At 31.3% G+C, this 22,314-nt stretch overlaps 2 protein-coding genes across 2 annotated transcripts; both read left to right on the top strand.

The window, feature by feature from the left end:
• Positions 1–16,896: 16,896 nt before the first annotated feature.
• LOC112096293 (protein FAR1-RELATED SEQUENCE 5-like) lies at positions 16,897–17,970 on the top strand. The gene has a single exon (XM_024179723.1). It carries the CDS (start codon positions 16,897–16,899, stop codon positions 17,968–17,970), a length of 1,074 nt encoding a protein of 357 aa, XP_024035491.1.
• An 884-nt stretch (positions 17,971–18,854) lies between these two features.
• LOC112096292 lies at positions 18,855–20,011 on the top strand. Its single transcript, XM_024179722.1, has 2 exons — positions 18,855–18,999; positions 19,542–20,011. Exons 1-2 carry the CDS (start codon positions 18,855–18,857, stop codon positions 20,009–20,011), a joined length of 615 nt encoding a protein of 204 aa, XP_024035490.1.
• Positions 20,012–22,314: the final 2,303 nt, after the last annotated feature.

Raw genomic sequence — 22,314 nt, 5'->3', positions numbered from 1 at the left:
CTTTCACTTTCCATTTCACTTTCCTGTTGTCAAATTTTGTCTTCACTTTCCATTTCACTTCTCTAGTTAACAGCACTCTGAGCTTTCACTTTCCATTTCACTTTCCCATAAAGCAAGGTAAACATTTTGCTTTCACTTTTCATTTCTCTTTCCAGTTAGCAGCACTCTTTTTCTTCAGGCAGATTCATCACTTAAGTCATTCAGATCTGAACTCAACTCTTGTTCGATGGTTCGTTCTCTTGCTCTCGTTCAATTTTCGTTATTGTGTTTGATGCATGTATCATCATCTGATTGGTGGTTTTATACTGGCTTCTTGTGGTAGAGGTAGCTTTATTTATTTAATTATTTTTTGTTAATTGAATTAGTTATCGAGTCGGATACTGTGGGTGTGGTTGCTATAACATTTTGTAAATTACAAAAATTAAATTGGACAGATTTTACATATTTCGCTTGCTATCGAGTCGGATACTGGATTTGGATGTTTGGAATGATGAATATCGGTTGTGCTTTGCTGCTACTGTGCTTAGATCCTTAATTATCTGTGTTATGCTTGTTTTGGTCATTTCTTCTGGGGAGGTGGTGTTCTGTTTCTTCAGGGTTGAAACAGAGGGTTGCTTGGTGTTTGGTTATGAACATAGTGATTTTTTGTTTGACTTACTCTTGTTTCTTCTATTTTTTAATAATTTTTTATTAGTTAAAAATGTTTAGATTGGTATGTTTTTGATGTATGCCTGAATTGATTGGCTTATTTGAGTTTGATTAAAATGCTAAATAAATGGTGGAAGCAAGGAATGAGCAACCAATCTCGAGAGAGCTTTTCTCATGTTTCTATTTTATTTTCCTCCAGCCCTAGGAATTGGACACTTTGACACCCTGGGAATTTAATTTCTGTTTTATTTGTGTGTAACTGGTGCTGTAATTGTTGTATGTTCTAATTTTTTTTCGATTTTTTTTTTCTGTTTCGTAGTTTCGGAAATCAATTAACCACAATGTCAACTAGCACAAGTGAAATTCGAAACTCACAGCAGCTATGTAACGGATGCGGTAATTACATGGAGTTATTAACGTCATGTACAACAAAGAATCCAAATCGTAAATTTTGGCTTTGTAAAAGATGTAACTTGAAAAGTTTTCTCTTTACTCTTTCCATCATTTTCGATGACTTCATATTTTGATCCCCCACAATTGAAAACCTCACAATACATCTTATCCATCAGCTGCTGTTGAAATTCTTGAAACTTGGAAATAGTATATACTTCCTCAACTTGTTTTTCCATTGCGAAATTAGTACGGCATGGCATCCGTTGGCTGAAGCACCTAGCATCTGCTTGCCACTCTTTTTCAATTTTACTTTCCATTGCTTTCTCGTATTTCTCCACAAATTGCTTCAAAGTTGTTTTTGAGTTAACATACCCATCAAAAAAAGCATTCATACTCTCACTACGTTGAGTGGTTGACATGTCAGCCCAAAAAGTTGTTTTCACAAAACATGGAACCCAACGATATCTTTCCTCATATAAACCATTTAACCACTGATTATCAGTAATATCATATTTATCTAACATGTCATGCCAAGCTTCCTCAAATTCAATAGGAGTCTATGAATCATAAACAACAGCATGCAATGAAAATCTAATGGCATGATATTCTGCATACCTTCCCAACTTCTCGGGCACCTTTTTCAAAATATGCCACAAACACCATCGATGCCTAGTATTTGGAAAAACAATTTCAATTGCATTTTGCATCGCTCTGTCTTGGTCTGTGATGATTCCAAGGGGAGGAGAGCCGGACATACATGATAGCCATGTGTGAAATAACCACGTAAATGTCTCTGTATCCTCATGCGAAATCAACCCACATCCTAACAAAATAGACTGACCGTGATGATTAACTCCAACAAAAGGAGCAAATGGCATGTCATATTTATTCGTAAGGTACGTGGTGTCAAATGTAACAACATCTCCAAAGTCTTTGTAGGCTGCCCTACTTCTTGGATCTGCCCAAAATACATTGTTTAACCGACCCTCCTCATCCAAGTCAAAACTGAAGAAAAATCCATCATTTTCTGCTTGCATTTTCTAAAAATATTTCTGAATTGCAGCCGCATCCCCTTCTCCAAGCCTTAATCGCCTTGCTTTATCAACATAATTTCTAGCATCTTTTTCTAAGAATGCGACATTTTCATAGCCACCAGCCTCAACGACAATAGACTTGAAACTTTGAGCCATTCTAATTCCTGCTTCTTCATTTATTTCCAGTTGCTTTTTTACATAAGGACTAATGGTACGGTTGCATCGATAATACCTACTCTTGCTCGGACTTATAGCATGGTTGTGTTCAAGGACAAAATTTCCAATTATCCATTTTCCACCAACAAAACGTCCTCCAATTTTAGCATTGCATCCAATTTTCTGATTAGGTTGAAGCCGCAAAACCTGATTGGATTTGCCTTTGGACTTGCCGTTTTGCCCGCAACTAAATGTCACATATCTCATATTCCCGTCATCCCCTTTTTTACAAGATCTCCGCATCACTGGAAATCCCTCTTGTTGGCCATAAGCTTTGTAATATTCAAACATTTCATCTGGACTATTAAAACACATCCCAACCGTAGGCTCTTCCACCAAATTTTCATTATTTCCTTCAAAATTAGCCTCCTGTAAATCTTGAAATTCCTCTACTTCATCAACCTCCACTTCATCAACCTCTAATTCATCAATCTCGTCAATTATTGCTGCAAATTTAATAAATTATACCAAAATTGATTATTATTAATTACTTATCCCTAATTTATTAAGTTTATAAACAAATAAAAAATATATATATTATTAATTAACGATTCAGCAAATTAATTATTATTAATTACTTATCCCTAATTCATTAAGTTTACAAACAAATAAAAATATAAATAGATTTTTTTAGTTAACGATTCAGCAAATTAATTATTATTAATTACTTATCCCTAATTCATTAAGTTTACAAACAAATAAAAATATAAATAGATATTTTTAATTAACGATTCAGCAAATTAATCATTATTAATTACTTATCACGGCTCAACAAATTGAAATAAATAAAATACAATAATTTACATACAAATGCTCACGGTTAAGTAAATTTAAATATAAATACTCATGGTTGAGCTCACAAATTAAAATAAAACATCTCAAGATTCATAAATTAAAATGAAATAACCTAACATTCATAAATTAAAATGAAACAACTCAATAAATTAATGTAAAAATAATAAATACTTACAAGTTTCGTAATGTAGAGTTTTGTAAAGCAATGAACTCCTCTCTCTTTCAGATCTGCCCGAATGCAAAGTAAATAGCGAAGAAGGAAATGAGTAACAAAGAAGAAGGAAATAACAAAGAAACGTTGCTTTTGCTTTTTCTTTCCCCAACTTTTTAGCAAGTTAGGCCCACGTGTTTGACTGAAGAAACGTGAAGAAACAACTTTTGCTTTTTCTTTCCCCAACTTTTTCTTTTATAAAGCAAGACACGTGATTAACTCAGAGCAAACGGTGCATTTTAATTTCGGGGTGCGATTTCGGGGCGCGATTTCGGGGCAAACAGCAGCACTCAAAAGCTAAACACACCTTATGAAGTGGAACTATAAATAAAGCGTGGATGGATGGCCCATTCACAGGATCGATGTGTTCTTGTTTCTTGCATAGAAGTTTTGTTTTGTTTTTGAGGATGCCTCCCAATACAAGGTCAAGAAACGAAAATGAGAACACAGAGAGAAAACGGAGTAAAAAAAAAAAAGGAGAGGAATGAGACGTTGGTTAATGGGCTTAATGGTGAATGCAATACAAATATTTCATGCTAGCTGTTAAATAAATATTAGACTTCTTAAACGGTTTAGAGGCTATAGCTCTTGGGAGTAGACCTGACAAAATGGGTCATTGGGTCGTGTTAAATTTAGGTCGACTTAAATCCGACTCATTTAATAATCGTATCAAAATATTGAGACTCAAACCCGATATGAAAAAATAATCGAATTACCTAATAACCCGACACAAAAAATATAATCGGGTCATTGATCAGGTAAATAGGTTAAGAATTTTAACCCTAACTCGATACGAAAAAAAATCGTGTTGACCCGGACCCAAGCCATTTAATAATCATGGTAAATTTGACGACTCATATTCATTTATTTATGTCGTATTTGTGTCGAGTAATCGGGTCATGTCAAATTTTGTCAAGCTCCAGTTGGGAGGATGCAAAAAATACAAAAGAAGAAAAGAAAATATATAAGAAGGAAAAAAAAATCTGCTTGTGAGGTACAGTTTGTATGATTTAGTTTGTAATGATATTTTGTTATGTTGCTTTCGTGGAGGATACAGCAGGGTAATGGAATTCAATTCCGGGAATAAAATAATGAAATAAAAAAATATTATATGCACAAATGACAAAATCAGTGCAGTTAAAATATTAAAATTTTCACTTTAATTATTTAATTAGTCTCACGAACTGATGATTTAGTATAAAATTAAAAAAAAATTCAAAAGCCCTGTCAGAATTTAACAACTCCTTGTTTGACTATTTGTCCGGTTAGACTGTAATGCATTCATATGCGTTTGTGAATGTAGTGCAATGATGCTTTGTTTTCCATGACTAATTAGGAATTTAAAATAAAACATCAGTCTACTTGCAAATCATCCACGCTTTGTTTATAGTTCCACTTCATAATGTTAATTATGAAATTTTATTGTTTTCTAATTTAAATTGTGAAATTTATTCAGTTTAATAAAAGTGCCACTTTTTTTTACATTATTCTCCTACGCAAACATCAGTCTACTCGGAATATCATGTTTAGATGGATTAAATGGCCATGATTGTTAAAATAACCAGGATTTGTCACTCAGTCTAAAAATAATTTATAACATTTAAAATGATTGAATATGTAATTTGGTGCCGAAAAGACTTGATTATCCTTATAAAATGACTGATATTGTCATTTGTGTTTGTTTTAATTTTGTCATTTTATGAGGCAATTCTATTTTTTTATGAACGACTAATATAAATGGGATTTTACTATCCTACATGTAATGTAAGGTACATGACATCATCTCACAAGGCTGTGGGCTCAAGTGGGACCTACAACTCAGTTTGTGAGAGGTTGTACCTTACATTACATGTAAGGTAGCAGCTCCCATATAAATAATAAATTAAGGTTAAAAAACTAAATAAGTTAAAGTTTCCGTAGTATTTTTGGATACAAAGTAAACTTAGGGTAAATGACTAACAATTTCTTAAATTATTAAAATACTCCTTGTTTTCATGTATTACCCATTCACTATAAAATTAGTAATTGATATCGATTTAGATTGCATTTCTAATTTTTTGTAATGTGGAAAGAAGATCTAGTGACTAATATACTATTTTTCGTATCACAAAATTAATATGACATGTCCTGGAGGCTTTTTGTAAAATTTGTTCCAGATGTTGCTTATTTATCCTTGAATACAAACTTTTTATAATGCGGAAAAAATTCTAGTGTGATACTCTCGTATTAGTGCAAAAAATTATGATATCACCATTGCTTTTAATTTTGTGTTCTATGAGATGGCCTCTATTCAACACCTATCTTTAAGTCATAAAAATTTAGTTTTGTTTCTATTAACAATAAATTAATATATATGATGTTTCTACTTAAGAAAGAACTTAAAGAATTATATTTTTTAATTACAAAATTAATAAATAAAATATATTTGAAAAATAAAATATTTATTTCATTATATTTGTAAATTAACAATAATTATTAATATTATTAATTAAGTAAATAATAATTTTTTATTAGTTTTAATTTTAGAAATTAAAAATTATTGATGAGAGCAACAAAAATGAAACATTATTATTAACAACATATTACAAAATTAATATTTTCTTATAATAAACTATTTATTATTATTTATTAGTAATATTAAATAAATATAATAATATTATATTTTCAAATAAAGATAATATATTGTAACATTATCAATTCTCTATGAATATAATAATATTATTTTTAAATAATTTTAACTTAGAATTGATGTAAACTATTATTTTTAACTAAATATAATAATATTTTATTTAAATAAGATTAATATTATTCTTTTTAATAAATGGAAGTTTATAAAATAATAAAATAATATTATTTATATAAATATGATATTATTTATTTTATTTTACTAAATATAATTGTATTAAATTTAATAAAAGAAAAGTAAAAAAAGGAAAAGGTGGGAGTGGATCTTCTCCCATTGGATTGGGAATCTCACTCCCTACTTCAAAAATAAGTGGGAGTCACAGAGTGAAATTCTTACATCCCTTTAAAATATACAAATAAGTACTGGAGTAGGAGGAATTAACACTTCTCATTCCTACTCTAACAAGTAAACATAGTACTAATAACTTGGTAAAAGGATAGAAGTTGTTCCTTAATCATATAATGTACTAAAACCACTCAATTTCTACACTCATTTTATGAGGACTACTCATTGTCACCACCTCAATTAAAGAAATTTTATGCATTTTGGTTTTTAGTTTTGATTTAGGTACCCTTTTTTGTGTAATTTCTTGGATTTCAACTTTAATTATTTTGATATTATCAATCTTTTTACATTTTTAAATTTTATTAGTTAATATAATGAGATTACAATATAGAATATTATAGTTACTTTTAAGCGTCAACATTAGGTTAGATATCATTCAATACGTAAATCTAACCTTAAATAGGGGGTTGAGTTGATGCTTCTAATAAATTTGAGGGTGCATCTAAGCTTATAAAACTAGCACAACATTATTCATACCAAAAATAAGTTTTTGTTCAGTATTATTTCTGAATTAGTATTTTCTATAAAAAAAAGAAGAGATTGAAAATGATATTTTGTAGTTGTTGCATTTTGAATTTAAATGTGTCTTGTATCATTTTACGTATCATATATTTTAAAATTAAAAACAATAATATGTGTTCGGTAGACACGATTGAAAAAGTTAAAAATAGAGAATATATCTTCGATAGTACTATTTCATAAACAATTTTTATTAAATATTTATGTAACGCCCCAAATCTAACACGTGTGAAACACTTGGAGAATGAGGTTACTTACAAATCGTAATCCTTACTCATAAAGTTCAAATTAAAATACCTCAAATTCTTATTTAACTAAATCTACAAATTCACACATTTTACATTAAATAGTCTGTCCAAAAATAATAAAAGTCTCAAACTTCAAATTACAAGTTCATAACAGAAATAAACTAAATAGAAACATGAGTTCATTCCTCTTCTTATTCAAATAGCAAACGGAAATGAAATCACTAACTCCAAAGCTAGGCATACCTTTCAAACGGAACTTAATCTGCAAAAAGCAACGACGAGGGGTGAGTCGTCAACTCTGTAAGTAAAACCACTTCTAACACACTAGCCCAACTGATACCAAAAATATTGCAAGCCTTCTTTTACGATATATCACAACAAAATAACATAAATTCATTGTATCTCAGAATATCAAAAGCATAGTTACTTATGAAAGTAAATTAGATATCACATTCACAGAAAACAGATAGTTAGCTCATGTCACATGGTGTCACCTATAGTTCCGATGACCCGGCCAGAAACAGAATCAGAATATCGTGTGCACACTCAGAACAAAAACTCAGTACTGGTCCAGATAGATATATCGTATATTACAATCAGAATCAGAATCAAAATCAGAATAACTATGGACAATGAGTCAAAACATTAGGAATCCTATACAATCATCAATAATTGAAATCAGACATGGGTACAAAACATTCGTATCAGATTCATAAAAGTCTATAACAATAATTTAGGCTTGCATAATATTTTATAGACAAAATTATAAAAGATAGTCATGTCGTAAAATAATTTACATATTGAAAAGCATTTATGAAATATTTGGTTAAAAGGATTTAGTTTTGAAAACATTTTTGTAAACTGATTTTGTTATGAAAATCCATTAATCTTTTAAGTAGTATAAAAACATTTATACTTATAATAATATCAAAATACTTATACATATCTAGTAGATTAGGAATAAAGTTACTTATCTCGATAAAGGGATTTGAACTAACACACCTCTAAGTTTCTAAAAGTCTCCATCACCTCCAATACCTTAACAAATATAAGATATAACTATTAATAGCTTCTCCTAAGAATCTGATTTGCTAATTCATACCCGTGTTAGTCAGATTCTTAAAATTTTAACTCTTAATCTGAAAATCAAAATGACATAATATTCTATAGAACCATTCTGGACATCCATGCGTACCTCATATCAAATTTCCAAGAGGATCCGATACTAAAAACATTTTCAAAACTATTTATTGCTTGACAAATTCAAAACTGTTTCACAGTATCTTAACCGAGCCGAACTTATTCTAAGAATTTTATAAAATCAGATACTGATCAGAAAATTATGAAATTAAAACCGGGAAAACTAGACACATGTATGAACTCCTATATAACATTTAAGAATGTTTCGAGTTCATTTAATAGTACAAATAAGTTTATGAATCTGATTGCCTTGCTGGAATCACAGTTTTCCAGTGTATTAGTGTCCGATTCACAAATCCATATAAAATTGAAAACAAAGTCAAATCTTATGAAACAAAATTTAATCAATAAGTACTACATGTCTAGTTTTCAGAAATATAAAGTTCTTAAGTAAAATCATTCAGAACATATATGTTTAAATTCGAGATACTCATATTGTCCAGAATTTGTCCAGTGTGCTTAATACACCAAGGGTTGATTATTAAAACCCACAATAAATCAAAACCCTAAACACACCTTAAATCACGTATTATAATCTATATCAATCTAAAATCATGCTAATATAAACCCTAAATAGAGTGATTAGAAATCTCATGGAGAATAAAGAGAGTAAACTTATCAATTGCTTTGATTCTCTCCTAAACAAATGTTTTAATTCCTAAGTTGTATTGAAAATGAAAGGGGGTTAGGGGGTATTTATAAGATTCCTTAAGGCTAATGGATGGCTAGGATTTTGCTACCATAACTCTTGATCAATGGTTGAAATTATCCTTCATAAATACCTTACTAGTTTCCAGAATTCTTAGCTATCTCTACAACTTCTCTTGCATCCTCACTTATGTCACTACTTCTCTTAAAAATAAATATTACATATTAATATTATGATAATACTTAAAGGGGCTTGTTAGCTCAAAATGAAGTCTACTATTTTTAGGTGAGAGAATTGAACCTTACAATTTAAGTCATAGTTCAAAAATAATTGTTTATTTAATTAAAACACAAACATACCATAAATAATTTAAACAAAATAATTATAAAAAATTACATGATGATAAAGTTTTAGTATTAGCATTAATAAAAAAAATTACATTTTCATTACTTTACACTACTATTAAGCTATATATTACAACATATATAAATTAAACAAAATAATTAAAAATATATTACATGATAGACATCATGCATTAAGACTTGTTGGAGATAAATCTAATTAATAGTGTACAACGTACTTTCAAATTACACTTATTTTATGAAAACAAGCTCTAATGACAACAATGTCAACTATGAGCTTATGCTTTCGCCATGCAACAAGGTAATTAGAGTACGTCAGCAAAGTTTGACAAAATTTCATCACGGAGTTTCCCTACCAACACAAAACATAAAACTGCTACCATAGAAATAGAGAACAAAAAAGATGAGTCCCATGCCCAAGAAATGATGAACTACAAGTGTTTATCCTCGAAGCTGATTGATCCCGAATAAAATTACACAAACCATAAGTCTAAGCAAAGCCAAGAATCCATATGTCCTACACATGAATTATTAAAAATGAAATTAAATGCATATATAAATCATCAAAATTAACTAAGATTGCTCCACTAAACTTAATAAATACATCGAAGATTCACTTTAGTACAAAGAAAATAATGCACTTGCAGCTAGGGGTGGGCAAAATATCGGGTTTGGATCGGATCGGGTTGTTGATATAACCCGATTGGATGTATTCTTGCTAACCCGATCCGATCCGAAAAACCGATCGGGTTGCCAAAGAAAAAAAAGAAATTAAAGGTCAAAAAACGAAACCTAAACCCAAGAGCACATGCAGTCATGCACACGAAGAACACTCAACACTCTTTAATAGCTAAAGACAAAATCACATTTTAGCCAAGCCAAGAACATTCTTCAGTTGCATCAAAACGGAAAAAAAAAAAGAAAAAAAAAAGAGAACCATATTCAGTTCACTCTAACAGCCACAACCACATCTTTTCTCCCTTCCTCAACTTCTCAATCTCATCTCAAGAACACTCTTCACGATTTCATGCACACAGCCACGCACACATATCGAAAAAGCAAGGGGCAGTTGGATCGATTTTGCCCGCAGTCACCGCCGACGCTAACTGCTCCGCGAGGACCGCAAATGGATCTGCTGCTACCGGATCTGTTGCTACCAGATCTGCTGCTATCGGATCTGTTGCTACCAGATCTGCTGCTACCGGATCTGTTGCTACCAGATCTGCTGCTACCGGATCTGCTGCTCCACGCCGCAAGTCCTCCACCATCACCTAATCCGATCCAAGATCCATTCAACTCGGTAATTGCAAGGCTGCAACCCGAGTTTCCTTTTCCTCTTTTGAAGCTCTGTTGGTATAATAGTACTATACCAGATTATTCGCCATTTAGCAGTAATATATCATATATTATTATATTACATGTGAAATTGTTAATTTGTAATTATGTATTGTTAAATGTTAATAAAAAAAAAAGAAAATTTGTAAATCCGAACCCGATCGAACCGAATTTAACCCAATTTATTGACCTGATCCGATTCGATCCGATCCGAATATATATCGGATCAGGTTATAAGTTCGGGTTGTGTTCGGATGAATTTGTGTTCAATCCGATCAATCCGAAATCCGATCGGGTTGATCTGAATCCGACCCGAACCCGTATTTGCCCACCCCTACTTGCAGCAATAAAACCTTGACAGATATCACTTTGTCCTGACATGCTTTTGGTAAAATATTCCGATGTAGTACTTATAGTAGATTATAGATCAAGTTTATAGGGAATTAATCCAAGAAAAAAGAAAAAAAAACTCATGGAATTTATTTATTTTTAAATTTCAAGTTTGTAAGTTCAAGGCTAATTGATAAACGTACTTAATTTTAACTTAACATTTAAGGAACTCTAGGCTACATTAAACTAATTCACAATAAATCCATCCTTTTTCTTCCAAGGTAGATTTAGATAAATTTGCCTCATGCTCATTACTATAGAATTTCTATGCTTGTAATTCCAAAATGTGACCTACAAGGAATAAAGGTAAGTAGAAAGAAATGAAGTGAAGAGCAGCAGGAGCAGCAACAGCGGAGATGGGGCAACAGTAGCAGCGTAGATGGAGCAGTAGCCGATTTTGGGTACGGAGAGAGAGAGTTCCGACGGTGGATTGTGGTTGATGAACGAGTAACAACCACTGAGAAGGAGGGAGTTGTGAAGTAGACCTAGATAAAGAGGAAAGAGAGAGAGAGAGAGAGAGACTTGTGCACAGTCCATGTGGGTTGTGGTTAAAGGAAAAGTACCAACCTCGAAGAAGGGAGAGCTGTGAAGAGATAACGAGAGGGAGGGGACAATATTTTAGGAGAAAAAATAACTTTTTAGATTTTGCTTTGGGATTTATTTTTTAATTTAATTTGTAATTCATTTGAGATCGTATTCAAGAGGTTCTCACTTTTATAACGGTAAAAGTGAATATGAATTCTTCGTTTTATAATTTATTTTTTAAATTCAACTCACTGAACATGTATTATTTGTCCAATTATTGGAGCATGCATCGAACTTCAGATAATTTCGGACAACAAAAACAGTAAGAGCAAGTGAAAAAAGAAAAAAAAAATGACTGGACTCCCAACAATTAATTAAGTTGCCACTTCATTCTCAACTGTTAATTGTTGTTTATCTATTAGATAATAAATTTTACAACTAATAAAATTAATATTCTACTATACACCAAATGAATATAATATCAAATTAAGTCTCAATTGCTAGAATTTATAACTTTACTTACAAAAAAAAAAAAACTTGAAGCACATTTTCTATTAAAATCAATTCGAAATCAGGCGATCCTGACAAACTTTTTTCGATTTAAAAGAATGTCGATACATATATCATTTTTCTTTTGGTTCACATGTGTGCATACAAGTTCAATTTATCCAGCAGGAAACATTTTGAAAACTTCAAGGCTACTAAATCAACATTCAACTCATCTAACTAACTTTTGTGTCTTGAATTTTGGCATCGAGTTTAAACTAATTTCATTCTTAACCAGTAAGCGCGCACCAATTGAAACTATAGATGCATCTGGCATTACATTTCGTTTATCCATCGAGTGAAGAAGTTCAAAAATTTTTGATATCTCATTCTTTCGCATAAGCGTAGTAAATATGGCACAATTGTGCATCACACCGTTTGCTTCCATATCAAGAAATAAATCATGTGTCTTATCCATTTGCCCCATCGTCACAAAGCCCATGAATCATGATGCCCGCATTTGGCATTAGGCCAGCACGAGGCAAACTTTGAAACAATTCCCAAGCAATTTTCAGATTGCCTATTTTACACAATTCATCAATGAGGCAACTATAGTAGTTATTATTCTCAACTGCAACATGTCCTCGGAAATAAAAAATACATTGTCAGAAATAACATTATCTTTTTTGTTTAATGACCACCTTTATTGTTTAGTAATGTTATTTCATTAAATTTTTTTGTTGTTGAAATATTTATATTAGGAAAGTATCGTAACTTTCAAAAAAAAAAAAGATTTTTTTTACCTTTTTTGACGGCGCTATTTTAAAAAACCCCAAAAACAAATTCATCATTCAAAAATACAACAAAAATATCAATTTTATAGTATCTTTTACATAAAAAAAAAAAACCCAAATGTATGTACAAAATGATATCATCATATCTTGAATATGTTCAATCATCCTCTAAAACAGTTTCTTCAGTTTATGAATCATTTGCCTCAACTTCATCATCCTCACCCCCATCATCATCTTCTTTTGTCAAAACAATATCCTAGGTAAAAGAAAGAATTTTAATCATTATTATTACCGAAACAGAAATTGTTATACAATATAATAAAGAAGCTGAGACAAATGAGGATCAACCAAAAATAGTATAATAAAAAAAAAACTCTACATAGATGCACAGTCTTCATTTCAAAAAATCTAATATTATTCCCTCATCCACCTATATTATAGGCTTGTCTCTAATCACTTGAGATCACTTCCTCATCCATAATTCATCAACTAATAAAGCAATAACAAGTCACCAATCATTTTTCATGAGAACTCCAAACATAGTACATACCCGTTCACGTAATCTATTAATAAAATGAAATAAACAACCTACACCTTCTAAGATGATCCTTGTGCACTTGACTTTCCAAGCACGAGCTTTACTATTCTTTTCAACTTCTTGACTTCTTTCTCTAAATCTTTTTCTTTTTTTCCAAATCAGTACATAGATGCTTGTTACCTCCTTGACTTGGAGAACCATAAACATCCTTGCCTTTGATGCCAACTCCCCAACCAACAACATGACCATGTGCTGGTTCTCTTGTCACTTCTTGATATATTTTCTATTCATCCATCGGCAAGCCTTGATCTATAACAGTTGAATCTCATTTATTCCCTTGTTTCCTATAATAAATGCATACATTTGTGAGAGCATATAGTAATGAAATCATGCAAATAAATCAGGAATATCCTGAACATTTAATATCAAATAAACACATGCATTTCCTTTCCCTTCCTACTTGCCCATATCCCACTCTTTCTTACATGAAAAAACTTGAAAAAAAATCCAGAGGACTAAGTTTAGTACCTATTTATTACTGCAATAAAAAATTGAAATTCAATAAGATCATAATAAATAAACAACACTTTTGTTATCATCAAAGTCATACATTTTCTCTCAACCATTTCTTTTCTATGCTTAGCCATTGGGACCGAACCTGTAGTATGAATACGTTTGGACTTGGTTCGATTCTTCTTGTTCGTTGTGGTTTTTTTCTATATATAAGTTTCGTAAAAAATAAGCATAAAATCAGCTTGCATATTCTGAACCCATCAAGAACAATTCGTGTATAAAGCACATGGACAAGATATAAGCATTCATTAGCTAATAACCTTCAACAATAGACCCTTCAGGACGAGCCTTATTACAAACATAACCTTTGAGTATACACAAAGACCTATCTCAAAATTTTAAATTAAATTAAAAAATTATTTAATTTAAAAGAATTAGTAATATAATTGAAACAAAATTCATGATATTACCTTTCTATTGGGAACATTCATCTATATTGAACAGGTCCAAAAACTTTTGTTTTCCAAGCTAAATGAATAGGTAGGTGCTCCATTATATCAAAGAAAGGAAAAGGGAATTTTTTTTTCTCATTTGCAAAGTATTAAGCCCATTTTTCAAGCCTAACCAAATATTCTTCTTTCAAAACCTTAGCACATAATTCTCTATAAAATGTGTTAACTTTAATCAAAGCATCGTAAACTTGTTTAGGTAAAACCTCTCGCACTGTAAGAGGCAATAATCTCTCTAAGAACACATGATAATCATGAGTCTTCATACCCAAAATTAAATTTTATGCTCGAGTACATTTACTACTTTCCACATAATAGCACATAATCAAATTGACAAAAACATGGCTTGAGAAAAATATGGATTAATTAATTGCAGTAAAAGTAATTAATTAATCATGTTGTAGCTCTAATTCTGATGACTGAGTTCCATACAGGATTGAAGAAGAAATAGTTAGTATCCCAAAATTTTTTTAAACATCTTTGAAATTTAGAAAAGTTGTGTCCTGGATGTTTAATCAATTTTTTAATCATTCAAAATTTCAAACCCCGTGAATTTGGACTGAAGAGAAACAATTGTCCAGAATATATTTTAATCAATTTTTTTTTTCAAAAAATAACATGTCAAAGATGGCATGAATTATTGCAATTTCTGGCAACATAGATGATCTGAGTAACAATTATTATATAAATAAGTAACAAAATGGCAAGAGCTATTTTTTACTGAATTTTTCTTGCAAAACCAGGCAACTACATTTGTCTTTTTTGAGGTTGACATAAAATAAAATTAAAGAAGTTTCAAAATAATGCAACTAGAATGAAACTTCTCTCACTTCTAAAGTGAAAAATTCAACTTAGAACAAATGCAGTCAGCCATAGCTAGAGTCTAAATTTAGTAAAAGTAAAATAATTTATGTTACAATTAGGGATTGATTCACTAAGGCAGCCATTAATTTTTGTTCAGGAGAGGCAATTTAATTTTAACATAATTATTTTTATTAATAACTCCACTATAGCATACAAGAGAAATTAAATGGGAAAGAGACTGGTTTTCGAGTAGTTGTATACCAATCATAATCGTCAAATATTGAGCACAGTGAAGAGATCCCTAAAATTCATCAATTGATGGAAACCAAAACCTAATCCAAAACTAAGTTGAACCTAACCCTAAATTAATTTGAAAAACAAAGAAATCAACTGCAAATTAAGAGATTGAGCAATGGAGAAATGAGATAATTACCTTCATGCAGTCGAGAAAGTGACAACAATGGAGATGTAAAAACATAACTAGATGGATTTAACAAAAGATCTATATTCTTTCAAAACTTAATTAGTTGGATTAAAATGTGATCTCATCATGTGAATGTCTTCTTCTCTAATTTTTTTTTTTTAATGAATCAATTTTACCTGAGGATAAGCTTGAGCAATCCCAGTAGCTTCAATGGAGGGCCAAGAGATTGTGCACTTGCTAAATTGTGAAGTCTCTGGAAAGTAAATTCTAGGTTCATGTATGAGTGACTCCGGTTCTTAATGTGTCCGTCTAAACATCTCCTTGATTTTGTTAAGCTTTGATTGTTTATTGTTACTTCATTCGTTGGCTGCCAAGTGATAGCTAGCTTTGGATTATATCTATATATATATATATATATATATATATATAGAGGGGGATAGATCAGCAGTCCCTTAAAAATACTCTTAATTTTACACTAATTAATATTCATTAGATTTAAATTGAATCAATGGATGAGATTAATTGAAATTAAATCTTCAAAATCTTTTAATATTCTCTCTCTACATGTGGTCCTCACTTACAATTTTTCTCACTCTTTTATTTTTTCCCTTCCTTCACGTGATGTGCTCTCTCTCTCTCTTCTCTTCTCTTGTTCTTTTTAACCTATGACTTTCTGTTTGCTTTTTTCTTTCTTCCTCAATTATAAAAGTCTTAACTCGCTCCAGCAAAAATTCTTTACTCTCTCCAACTTTTAACTCCACAACTCTTCGTGAAGATGCATGAAAATAATGAATATTTGGTATGTGTCATACTTTTATAGTTTTTTATTTATTTTTTACAATTAATTTTACCTAACTTTTCTAATTTGTAATTTTTTTAATTTTTTTATCTTTTTATACATTATTTATTTTTCTTTCAATTGTTTGACACATTACAGGGGAACAATGGCGAAGAGGTTGAAAACAATCTTGAACAATTAGAGGCACCATATGTGGGGATGTTTTTTGAAACATTAGAGCAAGCTAGAAACTACTATGAAGATTACGGTAGATAGGAGGGGTTTTGGATTCGAACTCGATCTTCTTCCAAAAGTAGAGTAGGCTGCAATGAGGTGACTAGTGGACAATTTACTTGTGCCCATCAAGGGAAGCATGTGCCAAAGATTAATAAGCCTAATTTTATGGAAGAACACTATGAAAAAGATGCAAGTGAGGTAAATACAAAAAAAAAAGTAAAAATTGTTCAACAGTCAAATGTGGGTGTGAAGCTAGTATGCGGGTTATGTATGACAAATGGCCAAACAAGTGGAAGATTACGGTTTTTAGGGACTCTCACAATCATAAAGTAGTTACTCCTGCTAGAAGAATAAAGATGAAGTCAAACAAACACATGCCTAAAGCTGCTAAGAATTTGACTGAAGCTTTTCATAGAGAAAATTTGCATATTGCAAAAGTTTGTTCAATTTTTGGAGGTTCGCAAATGGGCTTTAACAACAGAGATTGCTATAATCACTTAAGGAATGTGCGTCATAGGCAATTGGATGGAAGGGATGCCCAATCAGTCCTTATATATTTCAGGAAAAAGCAAGCTGAGAACCCTCAATTTTTTTATGCAATCCAATGTGATGAAAAAGGGCAAGCAACCAATTTTTTTTGGGTAGATGCTCAATCGCGGTTGGCATATCACTGTTTTAGGGATGTAGTTTCATTTGACACAACTTATAGAACAAATAAGTACGATATGTCGTTCGCACCATTCACAGGAGTGAACCACTACTTACAGTCAATACAATTTGGTTGTGCACTTCTACAAGATGAAACAGAGGTAACATTTCAGTGGTTTTTTGAGACATGGCTTGAAGCTATGGGAGGACGTCCTCCAGTTTCTATCATTACTGACCAAGACTTGGCAATGAAAAGAGCAATTGTGATGGTTTTTTCAAATACTCACCATCGATTATGCCTTTGGCATATTAAGAAGAAGTTTGTCGAGAAGTTGTCACATGTGTACTTCAACAAGTCAAGATTCAAGATCGGATTGAAAAAATGTATTATGTCTACTTACAAAGTAGAGGAATTTGAAGAAACTTGGAAGAGTTTGATTATAGAATATAAATTGGAAGACAATGAATGGCTAAATCATCTATATGAAATACGTGCTTCTTGGGCACCTGTTTATAATCGTAGTATTTTTGTTGCTGGAATGAATACTACAGGACGAAGTGAGGGCATTAATTCATTCTTTGATGGCTTTGTAACATCCTCGACAAATCTTAGAGAGTTTGTTGTGAAATATGAAGAAGCGTTGAAAAGGATTATTGAAAAAGAAAGTGATAGAAGATTTTGAATCAGAACACAAATATCGAATTGTCAATGATGGAGAATTTCTTTTGAACATGCATCCCAATTGTATACCAGAAATGTGTTTAATAAATTCAAGGATGAATGGAGCCAAGTTAATCGATACAAAGTTGAAGAGAATGGATGTGATGCTGAATTTCTCAAGTACCTAGTGAGAACAAAGTTTGGAGAATCTGAAGAGTTTATGGTGAAGTTAAATCCGCAAACTTATTGAAATACTAACTAGGCAACCCAAGAGGGGGGTGAATTGGGATTTTAAAATTTAAGCTAAGCAAACCACACAACAATTCAATATATTGCCTTAATCAAATTGAAAACAATAAATTCAATCATGCACAATATTAAAAGAGTAAGGGAAGAGAAAACAAACACAATAATTTTTACGTGGTTCGGCAATCCCCGCCTATGTCCACGCCTCCAAGCTCACCCGCTTGAGGATTTCACTATTCAAGCCTCCCAAGGCTTCAAGTTTTTACAATTGACTTCCAAGGTGTCAATGAACCTTTACAATCAAGAGATTATCTCCCCAATCTCTTCACCCCAAGTGTTTTTCACACTTGTACACTCACAATTTGATGAGAAATGAAAATTACAACAATAAAACTCTCTTTAAGAGTGGATATACAAATGATAGCTTAATGAAGATTTAATCTATGATGATTTTTGAATTTGAAGCTCAATATAAGTTGTGTGCACTTGTTTATGCTTGCTTGGATTATCAAAAATGAATTAGTTATGAGTTTATATAGTTTGAGCTCAAAAACTAGCCGTTATGCACTTTTTGGTCATAATCGGCTTGCCGTTTAGGAGTCCGGTAAGCCGCTTTTATGTTACCGTTAAGGCAAAAATTTAAATTTTAGAATATCCGGCATGCCGCTTGCGAAATCCGGTAAGCCGTTTATGCTCCAGAAGCTTACTGCCCAAAATCCGATTTGCCGTTTAACCATATCCAGTAAGCCGCTTTCAATTCGGATAGACTCTGCCCAACATCTGGCTTGCCGGTTTTTCACATCCGGTAAGCCGCTTGTTACAGTGACTGCTACAGTGAACTATTTTTTAATATTACAGTTTGACCCCAAAACTTTATAATACTGTATTACGGCCCAAAACGTTATGAAACTTTACAAATAGGTCTAATTTCAGAATTTCTAAGTAATACTTTGTTGATCCCAAAATTTTATGAAATTATGATATAGCCCAAAATGTTATGACACTTTTCAAATAAGTTATTCTCCAAAATTTCAAGCAATACTTGTTTATTTCAAAGTTTTCAAAACTCTTTCAATTAAATTATAAACTTGAAAAACAACCAATTTCATTAAATCATTTTTCCATTAAATATAAAACCTTTATAATGTAAAAATAATGATTTATTTAAAATGTATAAAAAATAATTTGAGCTTAAAAGATTAATCATTCTTAATCTTGTTTGTTATCATCAAAATCAACATTATGAAAACATATATGTTAACACTTATGAGGGTACTTGTGATTGTAAAAAATTTGAGTTTGTTGGAATACTTTGCAGACATATGCTAAAAGTGTTTGTTCGTTTAGACATTGATAAGCTGCCGAATCATTTTATTCTTCCAAGATGGAGACAAGAGGCAAATAAATTTAGAAAGATTGATTTGGGAGATTTTTTGAAAAATGATGGTAAAGAAGAATTAGAGGCTTTGAGACTAAGCCATATGTGCCACCAAGCTACTAAATTAGCATGTGTTGCTGCATCTTCAAATAAGGCATACTTGATTTACATGGATGGTATAAACGAGCTAGCAAAAAAGTTGTTAGATATTTCAAACCAACCAGCCACTGTTTGCCAACAGAAAGATGATCCTTGCTTTAGCATTAGTTCATCTCAGCCATTACTTTTGGATCCAAATATTTCACAAACCAAGGGTCAGAAGAAAGATGTTAACAACACTGGCAGAATCAAAAGTGGTATTGAGTTGGCTCTTGGCAAGAAGAAGATGAAGTGCAATTCATGCGGCAAACTTGGACATGATAACGTATTTGTCCTTTAAATCCAAGTAGAAAAAGCATTGAAATATCAAATCCAAGTAAATTGTACATAAAATCTTGTGATAATTAGCTTTCAATATTAAAGATCTCTTTAAAAAGTTTATTTTTAATTATTTGCAGAAATATTACGGAATGAAGAAATGAGTTCAATTGATATCAATATAATCATGAAGAGGATTGTTGTAAGTATGCTTAGACTTTGATTGATTATGTTCATTGAAATTTATATGTTTAATAGCCAACTTCTTCAATTTTTAGTTCTTCAATTGTATATGTGATTTGAGTTTTATTGTGCATAGTGATTGCCTCAAGCTATAGGCTTAAGTTGTATTCTACAGACCATTGATGCTACTTATTTTTCTTCGTTGTTGTTTTCATTCGTTTCCCCTCTTATTTTCTTTTATTGTCAGTTTTGCGTAGTATTGTTGTTGAAATCCTTCCAGGAGGACTCAAAGAGTTGGGCACCAAAATCATTGACGTGGAATATTGAAGCAGCCAACTTGTTTCATTGGTTAAGTAAGTCTCTGTAATTTTGTCTTATTCAGTCATTTTGGACTTACTTTATGGACCACTTAAAGCAAATTCTCAAATTAATTATGATGTAATACTATTAATTTTAAATAGCATAAGGCAAGGTTTCTATTTGTTTGCTCAAAATTGCTATTATTTTCTCTTTTTTTTATTTTTATTCATAATATAGAGTAGAAATCATATTCCCATTTGCACATATTTTTTTTCATGTACTTAAGATTATAATATTTTTATTCATAATATGTGGTAAATCTTTGTACCAATCAGATCTAGACTTGAGATTTGAAGAAAAACTTCTAATGTCATGTTGTTGTCAGTAGACATCCTTTTTCACAAGAATGTTTTGTTTTTTTTTTTTAATACTGTTATACAGGACTGTAGGTATTACAATTAATATTTACAAACAAATTCTACAATTGGGACCTTCTTCGTGGCGTATACTCTGCTGAAGCGCTGCCCAAATTCTTCAAACCCTCTCAAATATTCGAGGGTTGTCCACTCTACTCACATTTCGTGAGGAATAGACTGGCTCCACTCAATTATTTGATAATTGAGGAAGGATTGTAACTAAGCCCCATAAATGTTTTTATGGAGGCTCGAACCCTTGCACTCATTATTCTAAGTGCAAGGGTTCTCCCACTGGACCAAAGGCCCACAAGAATGTTTTGTTAAACTTGAGTTTGATGACTGTTTTGCTAGGGGACTAGTTCCGCTGGTTAAAATTAATAATTTTGTGATTTCAAATGGTATGTGGAGAGAGAAAAAAAGTGAAAGAAAAAGTTGTGGAGTTAAAAGTTGGAGAGAGTAAAGAATTTTTACTGGAGAGAGTTAAGACTTTTTCTGATTGAGGAAGAAAGAAAAAAGCAAACGAAAAGTCATAGGTTAAAAAGAATAAGAGAAGAGAAGAGAAGAGAGAGAGAACACATCACGTGAAAGAAGGGAAAAAATAAAAGAGTGAGAAAAATTTTAAGTGGGGACCACATGGAGAGAGAGAATATTAAAAGATCTTGAAGATTTAATTTCAATTAATCCCATCCATTAATTCAATTCAAATCTAATGGATATTAATTAGTGTAAAATTAAGAATATTTTTAGGGGGCTGATCCATCCCCTATATATATATATATATATATATATATATATATATATATATATATATATATATATATATATATATATATTATAAGGAATTAAAATATTTTATTTGACCCAAGTTTAACAATTTGATATATTTGCAAGTAGATCTCTTCTACTCGGACTAACGTAAATGAGTTATTTTTATTTGCTAGAAATATATGTGTTCTTTTCTCACTTTTTAAGCTAGCAAAAGTAAGACATTATTAAAGGTTCAATTTATAATAATTTAATTAGTCACTAAAATTATGTTCGCGCTTTTAATTAGGCAAAGCCCACGCACTCAAGGCCTTTATCTGGCTTTAAACTTTACAACAAAAATGTACTCTCAGTATTACACATCTATTTTCTGACCAATTTATTCTTTATCAGCGAGGGTAATTTACCCTTGAAAAAACTAATGGCTTTTCTTAACATATATCCAACGGCTCTTCTCTGGCTTTGTAAAAAGTACTTATTACCGAGGGTAAATAATGCCCTTGGAAATATCTCGTCGGTAATACTATTATTTGTTATAGTTAACTTTTGTACTGCCAAACGAAAATCTAGTGTGTTTCTCATATCAACATAAAAAATTATTTAATATCACATTACTTTTAAATACCTTTTTGTGTGAAACAACCTCCATTCAATAACTATC

The sequence above is a fragment of the Citrus clementina genome, unplaced genomic scaffold, assembly GCF_000493195.1.
Source record: "Citrus clementina cultivar Clemenules unplaced genomic scaffold, Citrus_clementina_v1.0 scaffold_8, whole genome shotgun sequence".
NCBI classification, from domain to species: domain Eukaryota; kingdom Viridiplantae; phylum Streptophyta; class Magnoliopsida; order Sapindales; family Rutaceae; genus Citrus; species Citrus x clementina.
The sequence above is the reverse complement of the archived record's forward strand: the minus strand, read 5'-3'. Positions and strand labels throughout refer to the sequence as shown.